The sequence below is a fragment of the Channa argus genome, chromosome 9 (genome assembly GCF_033026475.1).
Source record: "Channa argus isolate prfri chromosome 9, Channa argus male v1.0, whole genome shotgun sequence".
Classification (NCBI taxonomy): domain Eukaryota; kingdom Metazoa; phylum Chordata; class Actinopteri; order Anabantiformes; family Channidae; genus Channa; species Channa argus.
This window is the reverse complement of record NC_090205.1, coordinates 119247-143944: the sequence shown is the minus strand read 5'-3', so window position 1 is coordinate 143944 and position 24698 is coordinate 119247. Positions and strand designations below refer to the sequence as shown.

Below are 24698 nucleotides of genomic sequence, written 5' to 3'. Positions count from 1 at the left end.
TACTTTTAAGTCTAGGCTTAAAACCTTCCTCTTTAATAAAGCATATAGTTAGTTATAGTTATGCTGCTATAGGCTTAGACTGCTGGGGGACCCACCCCCGATGCACTGAGCTCCTTTCCTCATCTTGACCCTCTCTCCTCTCCTCTCACCCCGCAATTGTCACCACTGTATGTCATTAACGCTGTGTGTTTTCTCCTGTAGTTGTCTTTGTCCTTCTCTGTCCCCCTCTCTCTGTCCCTTTCTGCAGGTGTCCCCGGCTTTGAAGCTGTGTGTCTTCCAGCGTGCAGCTACTGGTCCTACCAATCTGCTCGATGTTTTGTTGTTGCATTTGTTGCTCTGTTCTTTTCTCTCTCCCCTTTCCTCTCACCTCAACCGGTCAAGGCAGATGGCCGTCCACCCTGAGCCTGGTTCTGCTGGAGGTTTTTTCCATTAAAGGGAGTTTTCCCTCTCCACTGTTGCCTATGCCTTGCTCCAGGGGGAATTGTGGAGTTCTCTCTATACATCTTTATAATCTTGACTTTATTCTGTAATGTGCCCTGGGATGACTTTGTTTTGAATTGGCGCTATATAAATAAAGTTGAATTGAATTGAATTACATCCATAAATCTCCTCTTTGGTTTTCCTGTAGACCTCCTGTCTGCCAAACCACCTCAATCTGGCCTCTCTGACTTAATCTCCAAAACATCTAACATGAGCTGTCCCTCTGATGTATTAATTCCTGGTCCTGTCCATCCTCGTCACTCCCAAAGAGAACCTCAACATCTTAAGCTCTGCTACCTCCAGCTCTGCCTCATGTCTTTTCTTCAGTGCCACTGTCTTTAAGCATCTCTTAGGAAGATTGCAAGGTTCTTTATGTGAGTATTTTTTCACTGAGGACTTTGTAATGTTTAAACAGCATGACAATAAGTAAAAAAAAAACAGCTAGAGGAGTAAACATAAATGAAATAAAACCATACTATTTGTGCATTTCGGCCATTTACTCTCCCTCCCTTTTACAGAAGGATCTCCTGTGGTGTTCTGTGGAGCACTTGACTGTGATCAGTGTCACGCTGAAAGCGCTCCTTTGTGCAGTCAGCACGCAGTGGAGTGGGTAGGAGGGATTGTCCAGGATTGAGAGGAGTTTGGACAACATTCTCCCCTCAGCCACAACATGCAGAGGGTCCAGCTTCTCCCCCAGAACAGAACCAGCCCTCCTTATTAGTTTGTCCAGTCTGCCACCTAATATTGCTGCCCCAGCAAACCACAGCATAGAAGATGGAGCTGGCTAAAATGGACTCATAAAACATCTGCACTGTCTAAAATCATCCCCTGCTCACTCTATAGTGTTTTTGCTGTTTTGTAGTAGTGGCTGAATGTCGAGTATGTAAATCTATCAACTAGGTAGTACACTAAAAGTAACAAGTGTGCACAGCATGTAAACAATACAATACTACCCGTTTCAGAGATGAGAAAGTTAATAACAGCTGTTAGTGATGGTGGAGTTAGTAATTGTCAAAGGTCAATTCACTGCATTGACTGAACTACTTCGTTAACATTTTATAGGGAGTAAGTAATGAATGCGAAGAGGGTGATTACGAACACAGCCATTGTGTGGCCTAGTGGTTAGTCTGATGTTTTTTTTCTATGTTTTCATCCACTCATTAATTGTGTGAATATTGGTGTGAAAGCATCCGGAGCAGCGAATCTGACAGGGGGCGGACCTTCGCTGACATTCCAACCGTCCTGCGTCAGAAAGCCGATCAGGATTGGTTGAGGAAAACGGGCGTAGCTCCCCACTGGTTACCGCTGCTTTCAGTTACGCCGGTGTGACAGACGACTGTGGAAGAAGGTGAAAAAACCCCAAAACAATCGGAGCTGGCGGCCATCTTTCCTGTGTTCGCTCTAGCAAGGAGAGAGTGGAGCTAAACCGGAGCACTCGCTCCAGGGGAGGTTCATGTCCTGGGCACTGTGGGAGAATTTCCACGACAGGTCAGCCGCAGCACAGACAGAATCCACTTGCTTGTTTTTGCGGTCTGTGGTTTTCCTTTTCGGTTTCCAGAGAGGAAACACGCTCCCATCAAACCAGTCGAACTACTTGAGGAGCTAAGCTAACAGCTAGGCGGGCCAGCTAGCTGTTCGATGCCCGAGCTGTGCTCACCAGTGAGGGACAGCGCGGCCGCTCGTGTAGGCTGCTCCCAGGCGTGTACTCTGATCCCTGATCACAGCACCAGGACGTTGTTCGTAGCAGTCTGCCAAATGCTTGTTTTACATAATAACAGGTTGAACCTTTACTTCTATGAGACGGCTTGTCCCGAGAACAGTGATAGATTTTGTAAATCAAAGCAGGGGTTTGAGCGACTTCACCGTCAGCCAACTGTTAGCCGGAGCTCCACTGAGTTGTCGGTCGATGACAATGCCGGAGAAAAGCTTGTTTCCCAGCTTCTATGCCACTGGTATTCCTGTATATACCCCGTGAATTGTTGACTGTTTGATACCGATGAAGGGCTCTGTAAACCACATATTATTAACTAGCGTGTCGCTGGTGCAACCTTCTCTGTGACCGGGCCTGCCCTCGGAAAAATGAATTACATCTGACCCGGACTGTGTCACACGTGTGAACCGGGATATGGTACCGGTTTTCAGTGGCTATCGCTAGAGCTAGTTAAAAGGGACGTTATCCAGGTTCTCTTCGGGATTCTAACTTAAATACAGGATCCACAATGGGTCCAACCACTAAACTGGCCTTCACTGTTTTCCTCATCTCCTGTTCCTCAGGTGAGTTTTCTGACGTCACCTGCAACACCTGTGACATCTGTAAAAGTTTTGTGTAAAACACTAACTCAGACATAAGATTTTAAGAAAAAAAATATTTTACAGTTTTTATTCCACATCAGAACCTCCTTAGGCCAGATCCAAATCAGACACTTGTCTGAGACAATGTAATCAAGCACTTAAAAACAATTTCAGATTTGTAACACATCCACACCATCTTGACATGGTCTAAATCTAAATATCAGCACAGCAGGCTGACGCTATGACTCTGCCCCTTATTAAAGTACAAGTTCTTCACAATAAAAGTGCTGCAGATCTGACTTTTAATGTGACCGAATGTGAATGTGTCGGGTCTCAGTAAAACTTCTAGACAAGTGATGTTGCTGTAGGACAAACATCTGGAGTAGCTTCTTATCCACAGTCAGATGTCATGCTGTGTGGTGGATTATAAATGTTTTAAATGTTAATGCTGTGTGTGTGTATGTGTGTGTGAGAGAGAGAGCTAGTAAATGTCAAAATGTCAGTTCACAAGAACATTACATTGTTTTATTTCTCTGTTCATCAGTGTTAGTTTGAAGGCTCTCCTTCAAGTGGAGGTGTGGCAGATGCCTTGCTTTTGTTTTCAAAAGACTTGCTTTAAAATCATGGGTGACTCATCTGTATAGAGAACATCTGTCAGGTGAACAGTAGAAACAATCCTTAAGTTGGCTTCTGATTTACAGAACCTGATTCTGGAGTGATGGGGGAAGGGAAGTTTTGCAGCTTGTTCTTGATCAAGGAGAGAAAATACAGTATAAAATGAGTGCAGTGGTGTCTGAAGTGGTCTAAATAAGCACTCACTGGTCAGTTATTTAGGTACACCTGTACAATCTAATGCAATCCAATCCAGCAGCTCTGCCATGAATTGTAGGTTGTAATGTCATAGGTGGTGGTAGAGTTGTTCTGAAGTGAATTAGCTGCTCCTGACTTTTCAGCACTAGCAGCAGTAACAGATTGCTATTATTGAAACTCTATTTCTGGTGATCAGGGCACAGTGCATGCCAGTTTTGTGCCCAACTTGCTCTGATGTTCCGCACACAGAGGCAACTGTAACCCTGTGAGATTGACATGGATGCAGTTTTTCACCAACAACTGTAAATAATAAAAAAATAGGATGGAGCCACAAACAAAAAGCAGAAAGTATGAGCAGAGCACAAACTACCCAAAGCAGAAGAATAGCTTAATAAGGCTAATTAGTTAAATAGTTAGTCAGAAATCACAAAGAATAAAACATTTTAAATGGAAAAGTCTTACTTTATTTATTTCGAACTGGACAAAAAACTAGCCTTTATTCTCCTGTAAAATTAAGAAGCTTTAAGATTTAAAAATTAAAATTGTTATTTATTTGTAGTTGATCAATAAATTTAGTGTGTTCTTTTGTAAAACCTGAACACAATCCAATATAGCAGCTCTGCCTTGGATTGTACGTTTACAATGTTATAGTTTCTCAGTTTTAGGTTGAAACCGTCAGAAAGGTGATAATTCTTATTATTGAGATCGTAGTGGTAATGGACTCCAGCTAAAACATTAGAACCACCTCCAGGTCTCTAATGTTTTAGCTCCCTCATTCATTTTAAATAGGGTGTAATAAACCAAAACTTCAATTGTGACCAAGTTTCTGACAGAAAATTATATTTAAATCAAATGCAGGCCTATATCATCTTCACATATACCTTAACATTAAAAATGAACTATTAAGCATGACAAAATAGTTTAATTTAGTTTATGTCCTGATATATATTAGTTTCAACTGATTTGAAAACATTTTTGTAATAAGATTTTTTCCATATCGCCCAGCCTCGCTTAAAATGTCAGTCCTCAGGTGTGTGCTACCTCCAGACTGTCAGAGATTAGAAATCTTAGACAGCTGGTGGAAACAGTGTTCCAGTGTGAAGGGTTAAGTTTTTGAAGGGTTGAGTTTTTGAAAGTCTTAGTTAGTCTTCAGGTGTGTCTCCACTGCAGAGTCCTTACAGTCTGGAAGTAGCACACAAGTATGGTTGAGTAAACTGTGCGCAATACCACAAAAGACAGTTCAGGAAGGCCTGGAAGTCCTAGAGATGGATACACCCACAAATACCACAGGAGTGGAATAATATGGTGGCAAGTGAGAACTTTGACTTTTTACTTGGCATTTTGTATATAAAGGTACAAAAATGAATACATGCAGTAAAATCGTAGATAGAAAGGTGAGAACAATGCAAACTATAGAGCCTACAGATGAAAATTTAGGTAAAAAAACAACAACACTGGGGCGGCAGTGACTCAGTTTAGTAGAGTGGCCGCCCACCAAACACAGGGTCGGCAGTTTGCGCCCAGCTCTTCCCGATAATGTGTCAAAGTGATCCGCTGTGGCGATCCTGAACTTACAGGATAAGATACAAGGACAAAAAAAAAAATTATATAGCACTAACTGGAGGTAAAGCTGTAGGTCAGGTCTCCCTGAGTTTTCATGTTATTGGTTGAAAATACTGGTAGTAAACATTGAACATGTATTTCTTTTGGCAATTGAATATGGCCACTGGGTCTTAAGAATAAAACTAGAATTGTGACACAATTGATGATGGTGCCTGCCGACTGTCAGCACCAGCTGAGCCAAACAGGCCAAGACCAGGGCCAAGTTGGTCTGACCAGTTGTCATATCTAAATTACATTCATAATTGGCTGTACAGTTGTGTGAGTGTTCTATAGTGTGGGCCTGCCTTTAACTGTGCAGTCGATTGATGTGAATTTTACTGTCCAGCAAGTAATACTAGAAGCAAAACAGTTTAGAACTTCAGATAATAAAGTGATAAACTTTAGATAAACAGTGATGGTGAGATAAAACTTTATGAAACATTGAAGCTTTTCATCAAATTGGTTCATTCAAGGGCACAGCTTTGAGGCTTCATTTTCTCTACTAAGCCATCTACTGGACAAAAAGAATTAAACGGGTCAAGTTTTTACTGTGACATTCACTGTTATTGTGATATAGTGTATGGATACTTTTTGAAGTAAATTGAATAAATGTCCTTTCCATGATTAAGAGGTTCAACATGTATGTATGTTTGCATAAAAATATAAAATGCATCTCCTTGACTGTGTAGGTATGCTCAAACTGACTCACCTATGACTCTCTTTTTTTGTTTTTTTAGGTGCCATCCTGGGTCGCTCAGACACTCAGAAGTGTGTCCACTACAGCTACAGCCCTTCACCCTCTTCCTCCTCCTTCTCATCATCATTATCATCAGTAGGTGAGGGTCGGGGAAACATCAGCAGAGTGGAGACTTGTTATGGAGAGAAGGACAAGAGGCTGCACTGTTTCGCCACCTGGAAGAATGTGTCAGGGGTGGTTCGGGTGGTGAAACAGGGCTGCTGGCTGGATGATGTCAACTGCTATGACAGGTAACCACTATCTCAGGTGACTGCTACCTAGAGCTGGGTATCGAACTTCAATACTTTTAGAGCTCTGACAGAACTTATTTGAATTAATCCAGTACATGTTCAAATAGCGCCAATTTGAATCAAAGTCATCTCAAGGTTTTTTACATTACAAAAAGTAAAGACTAAAGATGTATAGAGAAAACCCAACAACCCCCCTAGGCCAAGTCCTAGGCATCGGTGCAGAGGGAAGAACTCCCTTTAATGGATGAGGCCTCCAGGACAACCAGGCTCAGGGTAGGTGGCCATCTGCCTTGATCGGTTGGATTGAGTGGAAAGCGGAGAGAGAAAAGAAAAGAGCAACAAAAAGAAACAACAAAACATCGGGCAGGTTGGTTGGACCAGTAGCTGAACACTGTAAAACATACAGCTCCAATGCCAGAGACACCTGCAGAATGAGAGAGGGAGACAGACAACTACGGAAGAAAGAAGACACATGGTTAATGTCATACAGTGGGGAAGAGGAAGATCTATCTGTAATATTTGGGGGGAGCATCTGGTGAATTCTGTCTCTAATGGCTAAGATGGTATTCATAAAAAAAAGTCATGAAGTCATTGCTGCTCAGAGTGCCAGAAATGTACGTGCATTAGGAATACTGACTGAATTTTAAAAATGTATTAGCACTTGAAGAAAGCAGTGAGTGAAATTAGCAGATCTGAAAATATCTAGCTCAACACTGCACACTCATACACACAGTGGACATTGCAGGTCAGTAGGAGAACAAAGCCCAGCTGAGGGGAGATGCTCAGTTTGACAATGTCTAATGTTTTGTTTGTCTCTGTATGCTCAGAATAATCTCAGCAAATACAAGCCCATTACAATAGTTTATTGAAACAACTTCTAAACAAGCAAAAACCTGCAGCAAAGCAAACATTTCAGCTTTCCTCGTGGTCTCCGATCCACTGTCAGTATGTGTTAACCTCTATCAGACACAGATTCTGACACATCCTGGTTCTATTGCTGGTGTTAAAAACTGGACACAAACCTTTGAGGTGTCTTCTATAGCTTAAGTGTACCCAACCCTCTTTAGTGTGTTTGTAGCACGGTGAGCATGGCAGCCACTGCCGTGTGTCTGTGTGTCTGTGTGAATGGGAATCAACATTGTAAAGTGCTTTGGATAAAAGTGCTATATAAGTGGCCATTTAAACCTGGTAAACAGGAGCTAATCATGTGAACTGATCATGTCACTGCTTTGAAGTGTGGGCTGCTTTCTTGTAGACACATTTCTTTATTTCTGGTTTTGGGTGTTTAAAAAGGACAAAAAAAACTTTGTAATAGCTGGACATCACAACTCATGTAGCGGAATATATGAAAATTGAATATTTTCAACATGTACTGGGTTGTTCTCTGTGGGATGTAGTAGATTAGTATATAAGCTACCAGCATTGGTCTTACTTGCATTTTTTCCTTCCCTCCCCCTTGTAGACTCCTGCTCTCATTTTGCTCTATATATTCTGGGAGCACTCTGTTTTGGAACATTATATCTCCACATCAGGATCAATCCTGTATACATGATGAAATTATCAATCACCCTTTCACATGAGTTACATGAGATTGAAAATGAATGCACCAAGCAAAACTCTTCACCGCAATAACCCCACAATCGTGGAAAGAGCTTCCAAACTCTGCACGCTCAGCAAAGTCACTCCCAATATTCCAAAAACTGCTGAAAACATAACTCTTCCGCATCTTCCTATGCACTTAAATCTATTCAAAAAAACAACTGCTTTTCTGGTCTTTCTCGCACTTGCATCTCGTGAAATGTGAACACTTTTCTGATAGGACTTTGCTTTGATGTTTTCTCCATGACTTGGATTCTGCGTTGTACCTCACTTGTAAGTCGCTTTGGATAAAGGCGTCTGCTAAATGGCTAAATGTAAATGAATACTGCTGTCATGCTAGTCTTAAAAGCAGTTTTTGTTAGCTTGACATTATCTCCACAGCTTCTAACCTGTATCATCATGATGCATTGTTGGATTTTTAAAACAGTGGTGTTGTATATTTTGGAGTGAATGGATGAGGAGACAGAATAGGGGGTGAAATTCAGGGTGCTGCATAAAAGAAGTAACTTAAAGACGGGAAACAGAAAAGACGTGTTTTTAACGGGGTGATTGCAGTTGTGATAACTTAACTAACTTGTAAACTTAAATGACAGTTTCAGTTCTGATTAGGCAAGCACCAGGCTGTAGTGACATAGTAACAGTTTCTTGGTTTGAATAAATACAGTTTTGATCAATTTAAGTTGACAGGAAACCACTACTGATTATAAACATGTTTTAATGCAGACATGTCACAGAGACTATTGGAATCCTCGTAATCATGTGATAGTATGCATAAAAGGGTTACATTTAGCTTTACTAAAATGCTTTACAGGAGATTTAAAAAATTCGGTGTAGCCTAAAAATATTGTAATATTATTTATAGGTCACATTGCCTGGGCCGTGGAGAAGAGCAAGTAATGTTTCAGGTGTGCTGTCGTAATTGAGTGATAGAAACACACAAATTTCTCACTTTTAAACCTTCTAACAATTGGGACACGGTGTTGTGAGCTCACGCACATACAGTACCAGACCCTTGTACCAGAGAGCTGGTAGGATAAAGTTCATATAATGTGGGGAGCGTCTCATTCAGACATTTGCATTCTCACATACAGTCCCTACTGACAATGTCAGTACAATATCAGAATTCCAGTGCATGTGTCAAAGAGGTTTCTGACATGTTAAAGTCCTCTCCAGAGAATGAGGACTAAGACTCTGACATGGTGAGTATGTGTGTAGGACTGAGATTCTGTGGTAACTATGTGTGTGTTGTCATGTCAACAGGAGCCAGTGTGTGGAAAAGAAAGATACTCCTGAAGTGTTCTTCTGCTGCTGTGAAGGAAGTATGTGCAACGATAAGTTCTTCTACAGTCCAGACAGCAGCAGCAGCCAGCTGCAGATACCCAGTAAGTCTTCCCTGGACTCACGTGTTTACCTGTGTGTGGACACATCAGCTCTAGTAGAGTGACTTCCTTTTAGAGTGGAGTTGTTTCTGCTGTTTTCTCTCAGATTTGTTTGACTCACAGTTGGATGATTAGTTTTACACCTCTCAGCTTCACTTTATACTCAACCAATAAATGGTAAATAAAAAAGATAGATAGTAAAATAAAAAAACTCCTTAGAGAAGCAAAAACCTTTATATTATATTTATTATTATATTACTAAAGTTGTTCACTTACCACTGAAGTTTGAGATATTTGAACATTTGAGACAAAACTTTGTGAAAAGACTCTAGTTTTATCTTGTGCTCATCATTAGTTTACACAAGTAGGTGATTAGTCATCTTATTAATAATTTTTCAGTGTCAGTGTGACTTTATAAATTGACTTTATTAATTGTCCCTGTGTGTTTCCGTAGCAACGAACAAACCAGTATCAGCGAATCCTCCAGTACTGACAACTCTGATGTACTCACTGGTTCCCATTATGGCCATCACTGCTATCATCCTCCTCTCCTTCTGGCTGTACCGACACCACAAACTGGTGTACCCACCAGTGCTGGTTCCCACACAGGTGAGAAACATTTCTTCTGTACTGTTTGTGTGGGAGTTACTAAAAGACAGGACAGGAAAATAACTGCTAAATGTACTGGCGGCTGACCAGAGAGTGTAGAACGTGCTTCAAGTAAATAAAATATTTGCCACTCACGTTCACTTTCTTAAGTTGCAAAAGCATTCACTGAAAAAGTGTGTTTGAATTAAATGGCACATCTATGCAGAATACTGATTATGCAACTGATTTCAGTGCACAAAACACGTTAGCAGGTGAGTATTGATTGCTCTTCTGTAGTGATTTGGAAGGGGGAAATAACATAGTTTAATACATTTGTTAACTGACCATGAAAACACTGTTAACAAAGTAACTGTTTTTAGTCAATGTTGTCCTTTCTGTTGCTGATCAAGACTGATTGTTGTTGGGGGTTTGCTGTGCTCGCAGACCCTACACGTGCATCAGATAATCCTTAAAATAGTTTTGTTTGACAGATTTCTCTTGTAAATAAGTCATGGTAAAGGAGAACTAAGTGAGTTTTCATTTTGTATCAAACAGAACTAACGATATGTAGCGTGTTTTAATTAATTTAATTAATTTGCCTCACGTACTGCAATATGAAAATTGTGCATGTGCACATCTCCGTAATGTTGAGAAATACGTCGTGCAGCCTTTTTTGTCTTCATCTCTTTCTATCTGCATCAAATTTGAATAATTTAAACAACTTAATAATCATCCATTTATTAGTCCACCTGTAGGTTTAATATCAATAGTGAGGCTGTGTTTGATCACTTTTCAATAATGATGAAAACTCTGGATGTATAATGGTACTTTGGATGTTTAATAGCAAATGTGACTCTAATCCAGACTTTATATGAGTTGGTGTGGATATAAACTGCAGATGTTACAGGTCCTTGTTTTAACAGAACAGTGTCTCGGACATGACACCAGCATGACACGGTAACACTTGTTTAGTTATCAGAGGTTTATGTTTAAAGCTTATAATCTAGGGGTCTGACATATGAACGAGACTCTGACCCCCACTCCTGATGTCCAAATATTAGTCTGAGATACAGAGGTGCTAAGGGTAACAACATGTTGTATTGGTCATTCTAAGTCTGCCTCTGTCTCTCTCTCTCTCAGCATGCCTTTCATATAATGATCGAGGTAAGAAGATCAAATGCCTTTTCCCTTTCACTGGCTTTATGTGATTTTCTGTGGGTTTAATTGTGTATCTGTTTTGTCATCCAGCTTGACACAGCTTTTCTTTTGGAAACGCTTGTGTATTTGTTTCTGTTTGTAATTGTGCTCTGTAATGGTGACTGACTGAGCACTGATGGACGGATGTATGCATGAACCATATGAGTTTGTCCAAAACCCTGAGCATGGTGTCAGTACGAGACTGTACATTCTCAAAGCAGTCTTATCTCTAGTTTAGACAGAGACCAGTGAACCGGGTTTAGTGCTGGCACTTTATTAGGAATTTAGGCTTTATTTGAACGTGACAGTTACAGGTTAAGATAGTAGTAACCTGTTGAAAGTAAAAACAATCTCAACAGAAGACAAAAGAACTGGTAGAGCAGTGTTGACATTGTATCTGAGCCTGTAGGCAAAGCTCATACTTAGTTTATGTTCTAACCCTCACCTGTAGTCCTGAGCTCTGGGTAGTGACTAAAAGCTTTAGATCATTATTTGAGTTGAAGTGAATTTTGTCTGTAGGGTGGCCAGGCTCAGCTACTGGTTGATGTAGACAGAAACATTTGGGGCAGTTCAGTATCCTCCTGGGGTCCTTCCATTGGAGGTTTCCTGGGTATATGAAACTGGTAGAATGGTGGAAGACAATGGAGAGATTATACACTACTCACAAAAAGTTAGGGATATTCGACCTTCAGGTGAAATTTATGGAAAGAGTTTGTGCTAACGTGATATTATATCATGAAAGTAGGGCACTTAAGTAGAAGCACGCAATGGTCCTTTCTTTATCTCAAACAATTTATTGAAACAAAAGCTAAGCCAACAACAGTGGTGGGTTTACCACAACAAAAAATGTCAGTGTCTCAATAACTTGTCAGTTGTTAAGTGTCGTCTTGGTCTCATGATGTGAAAATGTGAACAGCATGATAAAGAGGACTCTTTAAATACAAATAGTCGTTGAACCAGAACATTTAGTTGTTTGATCAGACACTGTGATTTTTGTGCTTAATCTCCTTGTTAGAGAACAGCATGGTATGGAATAATTACTGAAACAGTTGGTCGTGTGCATTCAAAAGCTTAGAGAAGGTCAAATTAACTTCACCTCTAAAGGCTATAGTGCATTTTAGGTGCATTCTGAAATTTCACCCAAAAGTTGAATATCCCTAACTTTTTGTGAGTAGTTTATATGTCATGTGCTCAGGGAATGTCTGGTCCTTGCAAAAGGAACTGGAAAACGTGGTTGGGGTGAGGGATGTCTGAACTACTACTCCAGCCTGTCTTCAGAAAAGCAGCAGGAAGAGGACAACAGTGACCAGATAACAGTGCCACTGAAGCAGGAAACAGTTTGGGTTTGTTGTGTTTATATTAAGCTACATTTTTTTGTACAGGACTTTAGGGGTGATACCCCAAAGCTGCTCCATGTTTTTCTGGACTCACCAGGAGAAATGTTAGTTTCTGAAACAACAGTCTAGAAAAGAATGACTTTTTCATTTTAGATTTTCAGTCAGATGTAAAATCTCTTCTTTCCTAGTTTTCGAAAGTGAATGGGATCAATTCCTATATGGTGGATATATAGTCTAGATTTATCCAGGAGCAGATAATGCAGCAGGAGAAGAGTCTCTGCACTCCTACACTCTGTTGTTGTTGTTTGTTGTGTTTCCTCCAGGACCCTGGTCCGCTGCCCCTGTCCCACATCCTGGGCCAGAAGTCCCTGCAGCTGTTGGAGATCAAAGCCAGGGGGCGCTTTGGCTGTGTGTGGAAGGCTCAGCTGCTCAATGAATACGTGGCTGTCAAAATCTTCCCTACGCAGGTCTGTCTTCTGCTGCCTGATACACATAACAACATCTCCATCATTAGCTGTTACACAGACACAGAAAGATAGGTGTAAAAACTAGAGAAGATTTACATTTAGCATCATCAGATACTTTTAGGAGGAATGCAGCAAATCTCTGTCTGACATGAGGACAAACTGCAGCATCTCCAGAAAGGTAGGGTCTGATCTTTCTGATGTTGTAGAGTAAGAATCTGCTGCCTGAGAGAAGGAGATGTGCTCAGTAAAGCTTAGTGATGACCCTCAGACTGTCACTGAGTTACTGAGAACATCAGGTTCTGCTGCCTCCTGTTTTCTCCATGGCAAAGTCGGGAACTCTCGTGTCACTGAGATCCGCTTGCGTCAGTCCACCTGGGCTCGTGTTTACTGACCGGAGTTTTGTTTTTACAGAAATCACTAACTGCACAATCAGTGTTTAGCTTCTCTATGAATAATTTACTTCCTGTATGTCTCTGTCTGGTCCTGATTCTGGGATGGGTGGCCTTTAACTCATGTTTCAAATACTGGTTCAGGTACAATTGAACTGGTTCCAGTACACACTAGGGTTGGGAATCACAGGTTAACTGTCAAGCTGCCTTAAACATAAAAAAGCACTGTCAGAGAGGAAATATATATATAGCAATGGAAGGTAACATCAATAAAATGATCACATAAGACTCCGTGGCTGTTCACACCCATGCGTTGTAGGCATCTCCCACAGCAGCTTCGAGTGCATTATCTACCTTCTCTCTCGTCTGTTGTACAGAGCTAGAACCGTTATTTGGGTGAAATATTTTTGACTCTGGATTTTCAACCCTGGTTCCTGTGTTTTCAGTATTTGGTGAAAACTTTCATTTTCCACTACGTTGTAAGGCCAAGTCCATCACCCTTGGCAATGAAAAAGGAAGATTTGTACCTGTAACCGTGAAAGTGTTGCAGCATTAAAGTTCATTGTTTTCTCACACAAATCAGGATGATGGAGAGAAAGATGGACATGCATGTTGGTCGTGTTGCCATTGTACTTAAGTTTTTCAAGACAGTTCTTGCAGATTACAGTTTTTAGCAACCTTTTTTGGCAACTTTGCTTAAAATTTTAAGTGGATCCAAACGAATAATTTAAACAATGCAGATGCGTCAGTCATCAGCGCCGCTCTGGTAAGCCCAAATGGCAAACAGCCTCAATGTGGGGGTGTCAATTTAATAAGTGACGTCAGAGTATCGATATAGTCTTGTTGGAATATCACGAGAAATCAACAATCGATTTTTATTTTTATTTATTGATTTTTTTATTTTTTTTTTGGTCCCACCCCTAGTACAGAACCAGCTGTAAAGCACCCCCTACCCTCATACTGTCAGAGCATGTTCAGACTTTAAGCTCTGAGCTTTAATCCCCTCCGTGCTGACCATGTATTTCAACAACTTTACAGACATGAACTGGTACTGAGAGTTATGTGATCATTTAGTTTTGTCTCCAGCAGCTTAGTGTTACCATTTCAGTGCAGTTCAACCCCTGGTTTAGTATGTGGCAGCATTATGTCTTTAACTTTTGTATGTAAATGTAACTAGAAACATTTAATGTGTACGAAGGAAAGTGCAGCTGTAGAGACACCAGATACAGTGTCTTGGGCTGCTGCAGGTTCAGTTCTACTCATTTCTGAGCCGCTGAAGAATCAAACCCTGATCCTGCTCCACACAGTATTTGTGCGGACTCAACATTATGAAAAAGACAGTGTGTAACTTGATCAGATGAAAACGTGCGCACATACACAGAAGACACAGTAACTCAGTCCCTGGAAAATATAATTTTTCTGTTTATGGTCCTGCTAATATTGACATGTACAAGCACAAAGAGTGAATAATACATTTTTTGAGGGAGTAACTCTAAATTCTTATCCTGCATGTTTCAGTCTTCTTTAGCTAATTCTGCCCATTTTCCATCATAAACACTTACTTGTGCCTTCAGGATAAGCAGTCATGGCAGAATGAGTACGAGATCTACAACCTGAAAGGGATGAGACACGAAAACCTGCTGCAGTTCATTGGAGCAGAGAAGAGAGGAAGTCACCTGGAAATGGAGCTGTGGCTCATCACAGCCTACCATGAGAAGGTAACTCTGCCCCCTGTTGGGGGTGACCAGCATCTCACAGATACTGAACAAAGATTTAAATTAAAATCCGAATCATTAAAGATAAATTAAAAAAAAACTCAAATTAATGAAAAACATATTAGATAAATAATGCTATGGTTCTAATCTGTCTGTAATGTCCAGAGGTGATAAAAGTACACAATATTCAAATAAATGTGCAAGTATTTGCCTAATGTGTACTATGTAAATTGTTTACGTTACACATTTTTTGTCATTTTTATGTTTATATGTCAAATTTCTTATGCACAATTTCCTACTCGTGCATAGAGAATCTGGGACGAAGTAATTTCCTCTGTGCGATTAATAATGTATTTTTGATTCTGATTAATAATATTCCAAAATATTTGAACTTTTTTCTTTTTTTCAGCTTATGCCATAAGTTTAGAGTTGCCATTCTGCTTCAATTTTTTTACTCAAGTTGAAGTACAAAAATACATAATCTAAGTGCATTAGTCCTTTAAGAAATAGATCAGTAGATTAGAATACTGTTGCTGTATTTAACATGTACTATGTACAAAGTTAATTGGGAAAAGAAAAACTATAGTAAAAATAAGGGCCAAATGGGACTGCATCTAGTAATATTTAAACGGTTTTTAAGCAGTGTATGCCCCAACCAGTAGAAGCTGAAGCTGTAAATTAAATTTCTTCAGAATAGTAGTAGAGTTAAATTAAAAGTAGCCTAAAATGGAAATACTCCAGCAAGCTCAGGAAAATTGAACCTAAATACAGTAGCAAACGTACTTAGTTTCATAACTCAAACCTTTTGTTATTTTTGAACAGAAATTATTGTAATAACATGTTAAAATGTTAAAACATATTAAATATAATTCATCAATAACATGTTTTCTATGATCAGGGTTCTCTGATGGACTACCTGAAGGCCAGCGTTCTGTCCTGGACAGAACTCTGTGTCATAGCTCAGTCCATGTCCCGAGGTCTTGCCTACCTGCATGAAGACATACCTGGAAACATGAATGGACAGAAACCCGCAGTTGCACACAGGTACACACACCCCCAAACACCATGTTTCTATATATATATTTAAAAAATGCAACCACAAGGGGGCACAACCAGTGTCTTCTTGTGCCAGTCCCAAGTCTGGATAAATGCAGAGGGTTGTTTCAGGAAGGGCGTCCGACGTAAAACACATGCCTAATTAAAAATGCGAATCGTGACAATGACTTCCATACCGGATCGGTCTGGGCACGGGTTAACAACGACTGCCACCGGTGCTGTTGACCTACGGGGTACCGGTGGAAATTGGACTACTGTTGGTCGAAGTCGAAGAAGGAGAGGTGGAAGGTGTGTTTGTAGGCAGAAAGAGAAGAGAAAAGCTAAAACAGTAGGGACTTTGAATGTTGGGACTATGACAGGGAAGGCTAGAGAGTTGATTGACATGATGCAGAGAAGGAAGGTGGATATACTGTGTGTCCAGGAGACCAGGTGGAAAGGTAGCAAGGCTAGAAGCTTAGGAGCAGGATTCAAGTTGTTCTACCATGGATCAGATAGGAAGAGAAATTGAGTAGGAGTTATCCTGAACAAGGAGTTTGTGAGGAACATTCTAGAGGTGAAAAGTGTATCAGACAGGTTGATGAGTCTGAAGCTGGAAATTGAAGGAGTGATGTTCAATGTTGTTAGTGGTTATGCCCCACAGGTAGGATGTCAGAATAGAAGAAGAAATTCTGGAGTGAGTTAGATGAAGTGATGCAGAGCATCCCCAGTGGTGAGAGAGTGGTGATTGGAGCAGATTTCAAGTGGCATCTAGGTGAAGGGAACAGAGGTGATGAGAATGTGATGGGCAGATTTGGTAATCAGGACATGAATGCAGAAGGACAGATGGTGGTAGGCTTTGCAAAGAGGATGGAAATGGCTGTAGTGAACACTTTCTTCCAGAAGAGGCAGGAACATAGGGTGACATATAAGAGTGGAGGTAGAAGCACTCAGTTGGACTACATCTTGTGTAGACATTGAAATCTGAAAGAGATCAGTGACTGTAAAGTATTGGTAGGGGGGAGTAGCCAGACAACACAGGATAGTTGTATGTAAAATAACTCTGGTTAGGAAGATGAAAACGACAAAGGCAGAACAGAGGACGAAGTGGTGGAAAAAGGAAGAATGCTGTGTAGTTTTCAAGGAGGAGCTGAGACAGGCTCTGGGTGGTCAGGAGGTGCTTTCAGATGACTGGACCACTACAGCTAATGTGTTCAGGGAGACAGGTAGGAGGGTACTCGGTGTGTCATCTGGAAAGAGAAAAGTGGACAAGCAGACTTGGTGGTGGAACGAGGAAGTTCAGGAGTGTATACAGAAAGAGGTTAGCTAAGAAGAAGTGGGACTCTTAGAGGACTGAAGAGAGTAGACAGGAGTATGGGGAGATGCAGCGTAAGGTGAAGGTAGAGGTGGCAAAGGCCAAACAAAGAGCATATGAGGACTTGTATGGTAGGTTGGACACTAAAGAGGGAGAGGTGAATTTGTACAGGTTGGCCAGACAAAGAGATAGAGATGGGAAGAATGTGCAGCAGGTTAGTGTGATTAAAGATAAGGATGGAAATGTATTGACAGGTGCCAGATGTGTGATGGGAAGATGGAAGGAGAACTTTGAAGAGTTGATGAATGAGGAAAATGAAAGGGAACGAAGAGTAGAAGAGGTGACTGGTGTGGAGCAAAGATAGCAAAGATTAGTAAGAGTGAAGTTAAGAGGACGTTGAGGAGGATGAAGAGTGGAAAAGCAGTTGGTCCTGATGACATACCTGTGGCGGTATGGAAGTGTCTAGGAAAGGTGGCAGTAGAGTTTCTGACTAGTTTGTTTAACAAGATCTTGGAGAGTGAGAGGATGCCCGAGGAGAAGTGTACTGGTGCCCACGTTTAAGAACAAGGGAGATGTGCAGAGCTGTGGCAACTACAGAGGAATAAAGTTGATGAGCCAAACAATGAAGTTGTGAGAAAGCGTAGTGGATGCTATGCTAAGGGCAGAGGTGAACATTTGTGAGCAGCAATATGGTTTCATGCCTAGAAAGAGTTCAACAGATGCAGTATATGCTTTGAGGATGCTGATGGAGAAGTACAGAGAAGGTCAGAGGGAGTTGCATTGTGTCTTCATAGATTTAGAGAAAGCATATGACAGGGTGCCGAGAGAGGAGGTGTGGTATTGTATGAGGAAATGTGGAGTGGCAAAGAAATTATATTAGAGTGGTGCAGGACATGAATAAGAGCTTTAAGACAAGGGTGAGGTGTGCTGTAGGTGTGACAGAGGATCAAGGTGGAGGTGGGTCAACATCAAGGATCGGCTCTGAGCCCCTTGTTGTTTGTTCTGGTGATGGACATGCTGACAGATGAGGTTAGACAGGAATCTCCTTGGACTATGAGGTTTGCGGATGACATTGTGATTTGTAGTGAGAGCAGGGATATGGTGGAGGAAAATCTAGAGAGAGATGCAGGTCTTCTCTGGAAAACAGAGGAATGAAGCTTAGCCGCGGTAAGACAGAATACATGTATGTGAATGAGGGGGACCCAGGGGGAACGGTGAGGTTACAGGGAGCAGAGGTGAAGAAGGTACAGGACTTTAAGTACTTAGGGTCAATGTTTCAGAGCAACGGAGAGTGTGGAGAAGAGGTGAAGAGGCGAGTGCAAGCAGGTTAGAATTGGTGGAGAAAAGTGTCAGGTGTGTTGTGTGATAAGAGTATCAGCGAGAATGAAAGGAAAGGTGTTCAAGACGGTGGTGAGACCAGCGATGTTGGTCGGCTTAGAGACAGTGGCACTGAAGAAAAGACAGGAGGCAGAGATGGAGGTAGCAGAGCTTAAGATGTTGAGGTTCTCTTTGGGAGTGACGAGGATGGAATGGATAAGGAATGAGGACATCAGAGGGACAGCTCATGTTAGATGTTTCGGAGATAAAGTCAGAGAGGCCAGATTGAGGCGTTTTGGACATGTTCAGAGGAGAAGCTGTGAATAACACTAACATGAAGTTAGTTGGTGTGAGAGAAGAGGAAGCAGAAGATAATGTTAGATGGAGGCACATGATTCGCTGTGGTGACCCATATATATATATATATATAAAATTTGTTTTTTTAATAATAGCTTTTTAAAAACTTTTTCTCCCCCCCAGAGACTTTAAGAGTAAGAATGTCCTGCTGAAGTCTGATCTGACTGCATGCATTGCTGACTTTGGACTCGCTCTCAGGTTTGAGGCTGGAAAGTCTCCAGGAGACACACACGGACAGGTGAGTCCACCTGGAAAAAGAAAAAAAAAATTCAGCAGAACGACTTTAGACACATTTAAACTCCTTGTAAATACATGGGGTCAGTCAGATTAATTTAGGATAGTAATACAGTATGGTGGAGCAAAATTATAAATTGATTTAATGTTAAGTTATAAAAGTACTGATGTTTTAAAATATTTAGTTGTACATGTGTACAGTAGTTGAGTAATGTAGGTAGTGTGAAGCTCTTTTTAAATTCTGCACAGTCACTAATCCAATCTGACGGTCCCTATTGTTTCATACATGTCCCTGCCTGTGTATGTGTCAGGTAGGGACCAGAAGGTACATGGCTCCAGAGGTCCTGGAGGGGGCCATAAATTTCCAGAGAGATGCCTTCCTTAGGATAGACATGTACGCCGTGGGTCTGGTTCTGTGGGAGCTGGCATCCCGCTGCACAGCTGCAGACGGTAAGAAATGCAGACCATCAGGTCTGGTATCAGGCATTGTCTGAGACTAAGAGCAGCTGCAACTACAAAGCCTCTCTGATTTAACGCAGTACTAGTATTATAATAAAAATTATGTATCATCGTACTTTCTTTTATTTCTTGTCTGGGCCTGATAGATATGTGGCTTATTCTATTCTTAGAAGTACACAGAGGTATTTCTCAAACATTCTCTTACACAAGTATGAAACCAGCTTAAAAGTAATGCTAAATACAGTATGTTTTCCTTTAAATCAAGGTATGCAAGTATTAAAATATCTGATCATTCACAATTTTCATAGTTCTCTATGATCTAGTTTTAATGGGTGCTACAAATCCAGTCTTTTAATCTGCTTGATTCTTTCAAACCAAATACTTCCAAACTGTAGACAGTGCAACCACAGGGGGGCACAAGCCAGTGTCTTCTTGTGCCAGTTTTCTTGTGCCAGAGATCGGTGACTCTAAAGTATTGGTAGGGGATAGTGTAGCCAGGATAGTTGTTTGTAAAATAACTCTGGTGAGGATAATGAAGAGGACAAAGGCAGAGCGGAGGACGAAGTGGTGGAAGTTGAAAAAGGAAAAATGCTGTGTAGTTTTCAAGGAGGAGCTGAGAGAGGTTCTGGGTGGTTTGGAGGTGCTTCCAGATGACTGGACCACTACAGCTAATGTGATCAGGGAGATAGGTAGGAGGGTACTCGGTGTGTCATGTGGAAAGAGGAAAGTGGACAAGGAGACTTGGTGGTGGAACGAGGAAGTTCAGGAGTGTATACAGAAAGAGGTTAGCTAAGAAGAAGTGGGACACTGAGAGGACTGAAGAGAGTAGAAAGGAGTACAGGGAGATGCAGCATAAGGTGAAGGTAGAGGTGGCAAAGGCCAAACAAAGAGCATATGAGGACTTGTATGGTAGGTTGGACACTAAAGAGGGAGAGGTGAATTTGTACAGTTTGGCCAGACAAAGATATAGAGATGGGAAGGATGTGCAGCAGGTTAGTGTGATTAAATACAAGGATGGAAATGTATTGACAGGTGCCATGAGTGTGATGGGAAGATGGAAGGAGTAATTTGAAGAGTTAATGAATGGGGAAAAATATAAGGGAACGAAGAGTAGAAGAGGAGACTGGTGTGGAGCAGGAAGTAGCAAAGATTAGTAAGAGTGAAGTGAGGAAGACATTGAAGAAGGTGAGCATTTGTGAAAAGCAATATGGTTTCATGCCTAGAAAGAGTACAACAGATGCAGTATTTGCTTTGAGGATGCTGATGGAGAAGTACAGAGAAGGTCATAGGGAGTTGCATTGTATCTTCATAGATTTAGAGAAAGCGTATGACAGGGTGCAGAGAGAGGAGCTGTGGTATTGTATGAGGACGTCTGGAGTGGCAGAGAAGTATGTTAGAGTGGTGCAGAACATGTATGAGAGCTGTAAGACAGTGGTGAGGTGTGCTGCAGGTGTGACAGGAGTTCAAGTTGGAGGTGGGTCAAGGATCTGCTCTGAGCCTATTCTTGTTTGCTCTGGTGATGGACAGGCTGACAGATGAGGTTAGATAGGAATCTCCATGGATTATGATATTTGCAGATGACATTGGGATTTGTAGTGGGAGCAGGTTTAGAGAGATGGAGGTCTGCTCTCGAAAACAGAGGAATGAAGGTTAGCTGCAGCAAGACAGAATACGCGTGTCAATGACTTCTCAGCGGAGAGCCTGTGAATATATTGGTAGATGGATTCTGAGGTTAAAGCTGCCAGGCAGGAGGTCTAGAGGAAGACCAAAGAGATTTATGGATGTAATGAGAGAGGAGATGAAGTTAGTTGGTATGAGAGAAGAGGATGCAGAAGATGGGGAACAGACGAAAGGAAAGGAAGAAGAACACTTCTAAACTGTAGACATAGTCCCTGTCTTGGGTGCAGCTACCCAACATGCCGTTCAATGCAGTCCCCGGAAAGAGGTGCTGCAGGGTCCTGTACTACTTGTGTGCATCAAGCTCTTATAGATATAAGATGGAACATTCATTAATTTCTGACATAAAGTTATCGTGAAAACAAGCTACTTTAAGATTCTGAGGAGTTTTAGCTAATTTTAGCTGGAGCTTACTTTCCTAGTCATTTTTCACCTTTTTAGATGTTTTCTGCCCACTTAACATGCCAAGCACAACTAATTACACTGACACAATGTCCTCTCTTTCTGATCCAGGTCTCCATGTGTCAGAAGTTGACTTTGACCATCCCCCTTCTCTTATCCAGGTCCAGTGTGCCTGTAGTCAATTGTGACTGTCCCCTCTCTAAGTATTGGACTCTGACCATCCCCCCTCTTTCTGATCCAGGTCCGGTGGATGAGTACCTGCTGCCATTTGAGGAGGAGGTGGGTCAGCATCCATCCCTGGAGGACATGCAGGATGTGGTGGTCCACAAGAAACAAAGACCAGTTCTCAGAGAGTGCTGGCAGAAACACGCAGTGAGTCAGGCTGCATTACCCATGACACACTGCTCTCCCTAATACCAACACATCCAACTACCCATAATACACTTGTTTTATATCTGTGCAGGGCCTGGCCCTGCTGTGTGAGACCATCGAGGACTGCTGGGACCATGAGGCAGAGGCCCGGCTGTCAGCTGGCTGCGTGGCAGAGCGGGTTGTCCAGATGCAGAGACAGACCAACATCACGGCAACTGACAACATTGTCACAGTCGTCACCATGGTAACAAACACAGAGTACCCCCCAAAAGAGTCAAGTCTATGACAAGGACCAATCAGGATGCACCAGGAACTCCCACCTTGAGAACAACCCTGATGGAGGTGTGTCCTGATGTGATCTCTCAAATGAGTTTCAGACTGATTCCCTGTGACCTTGACAACAACATGAGACTTAACCCAAGAGACAACATGCAGAGAGTCTCCCTGTCTGACATCACTTCCATTTTTTAACTACAAAATAAGACTTTTTGTAAGATAATGAGATTTCAGTATAAGTCTAGTTTCTAAAGGTCTGTCACTGCTGCACATTTACACATTATAATTGTGTATCACATGTATACATAGAGATTAATTTCCATGGTGACTGAGGTATTGAGCAAAACGCTTTTGTGTTGTTTAACACCTGACAAGTCGATTCAGTCAGAGTAATAAAAAGAAACCAAACTGAGCAGAGAGCCTTCATTTTTGGTTTATTTATTAAAGAGTTATTAAACGCCCTCACCACAAAACACTGTGTATGGGTATGTATTTGTTATTTAAATGGAATTTTACAAAGAAACTGCCCTCTACAGGTTGATACCTGGCTCTTGCAGCAATCATTTTATATAGGGCTGATCTGCTGGCAGGTAAAGTATTGGTGCAAGCTTTCCTCACCAACCAAAGTTTGGACTCAGCGTCCAGACTCATGAGGACATAGGGTTATTTTAGTTGGAGCAGCAGCTGATGATTCCACTCATTCACAACTGTACAGTGACAAAAAGTCTGTGAAGATTTTCAGTCGTCCACCTAATGGTTGTCACAGAGGAGCTTTTCAATGCCCACTGGACTTGGTTGTGGTTCTTGAAGATGTTACATTTTTAATTAGAAAGGCTGCATCTGTTCTGAACAACTGAAAGAAAGGTGGGCAATAATCTCCAGGGAGTTGTTGCTTTGGGGATTGTTGACCCACACAGCTGATGGTGATTTTAGTAAAAATAAACTTGTTACCTACAGGCTGTATTATTGTAGACCTGTTTTTTTTTTAATGCAGGCCAAGTACACTGGAAGTACACTGTACTGCTTCTGTTCTTTTTCATTTATCGGACTGTATGTCTGTATGTCTTTATGTATTTCTAATTTGCTGATTCCTGAAAAGGACTTTATTCCGAATCTCTTATTACACCCCAGCTTTCATCTTCCAGAATCACTTAAAACAGAAATAAAATGATACACAAAACACTGAGCTGGACTAAAGGCCATTGACAGAAAGGTTCTCATGGTACTGAAACTGCTAAGTTAAATTTACAGACTTTGACCTTATCGTAGAAGCATTTAGTTACTCTAACAGAGCTTTAGTTTTATTTCATACTAACAGCTTCATTTGCTGGATACAGGCTGTTTATAAAAATGAATCATGACTGTGAAACTAAGTGCTTATTGTAATGAAAGCAGTGTCCTGGTAGTTGCTGTCATTCTGCTGCACGAGACTCCATTCAGAAGTCTCAGCTGTTCTGCTGCAGTGTGACTGATACACTGGAGTTTGTTAATTGCAGCAGCTGCTGTGAAAATAATCACAACGTACAAAATCTGCTGCTGTCTTACTTTATTTGATTAACAGTCAGAAAGAGTAGAAACATGTTTTTTTTTTTTTTAATCACTGTCATTTCTGTTTGTGAGGAACCAGTAAATAAATAATCAGATCTTGAACATAAAACAAATTGACAGAAATGGAAAAATGTTCTGTATTGAAGCACATTGCATTCATCCACACATCTATCCATTATCCTAACCTCCTATCCTGTTCAGGGTCTTGGGGGGCTGGAGTCTATCCCAGCTGTCATCGGGTGAGAGGTAGGGTCCACCCTGGACACCATAGTGCACGTGCATTGCATTCACTAAAATAAATTTATATGACTTCATTTCATGTAAATGTGATGTTTTATTTCCTAATAATGATCTCATAATAATGTATAATAGAATAGGCAACAATGGAATAGCTTTTTCTAATTCAGCACATTTAATATTCCAAAACCAAACATATGGGCTAAGAACTTCTGTGTTCATAACAACACAACACTTAGTGTTTCTGTTCAAACAAGTGAAGACTATCCACATTTAGAGTTTATTTCTCAAAAATGTCAGTGGGATCTGGAGATCAGGATTTGTTGAAAGGTCATCCAGTGAGTGTGTGCTGAGATGACTCTGAGATAAGTGGCACCATGCACTACCTGATTCAATTCTCCACCCTACACATGCTCTTAACATACCATCTTGAATATCAATAGTCATGTTTATTACAACACAGTATTTTGGTAAATGTGACATAAACGTTTAAAAGTCAAAACAGATTTATGCAGGAAACAGGAAGTATGTTGCCATTAATATAGAGTTATGCTTTAGGTGGTAAATTCAGCCTAATTTTAGTCCAGTTGTTTAATTTTTGGAAAGTTCACCTGCTGACAGTTCAGTTTT

At 41.1% G+C, this 24698-nt stretch overlaps 1 protein-coding gene across 3 annotated transcripts; it reads left to right on the top strand.

Moving 5' to 3' along the window:
* The first annotated feature begins 1814 nt into the window (after positions 1-1814).
* On the top strand, positions 1815-22695 carry acvr2aa (activin A receptor type 2Aa). 3 transcript variants are annotated; one of them, XM_067515667.1, is made up of 12 exons: positions 1817-2754; positions 5922-6171; positions 9031-9152; positions 9604-9758; positions 10878-10901; positions 12595-12738; positions 14702-14845; positions 15741-15886; positions 18987-19101; positions 19409-19547; positions 21877-22007; positions 22099-22695. In XM_067515667.1, the coding sequence occupies exons 1-12, from the start codon at positions 2700-2702 to the stop codon at positions 22291-22293; spliced, it is 1620 nt and encodes a 539-aa protein (XP_067371768.1). In that variant the 5' UTR covers positions 1817-2699; the 3' UTR covers positions 22294-22695. The 3 variants fall into 3 exon arrangements, with proteins under 3 accessions (XP_067371770.1, XP_067371768.1, XP_067371769.1); XM_067515669.1 differs by lacking the exon at positions 22099-22695 and having other exon boundaries at positions 1815-2754; positions 21747-21883; XM_067515668.1 differs by lacking the exon at positions 10878-10901.
* Positions 22696-24698: the final 2003 nt, after the last annotated feature.

Coding starts and splice junctions, on each gene's coding strand:
- acvr2aa (XM_067515667.1), top strand. CDS start 2,700: ATGGGTCCAACCACTAAACTGGCCTTCACTGTTTTCCTCATCTCCTGT. Junction 2,755..5,921: donor CCTCATCTCCTGTTCCTCAG/GTGAGTTTTCTG, acceptor TTGTTTTTTTAG/GTGCCATCCTGGGTCGCTCA. Junction 6,172..9,030: donor GATGTCAACTGCTATGACAG/GTAACCACTATC, acceptor TCATGTCAACAG/GAGCCAGTGTGTGGAAAAGA.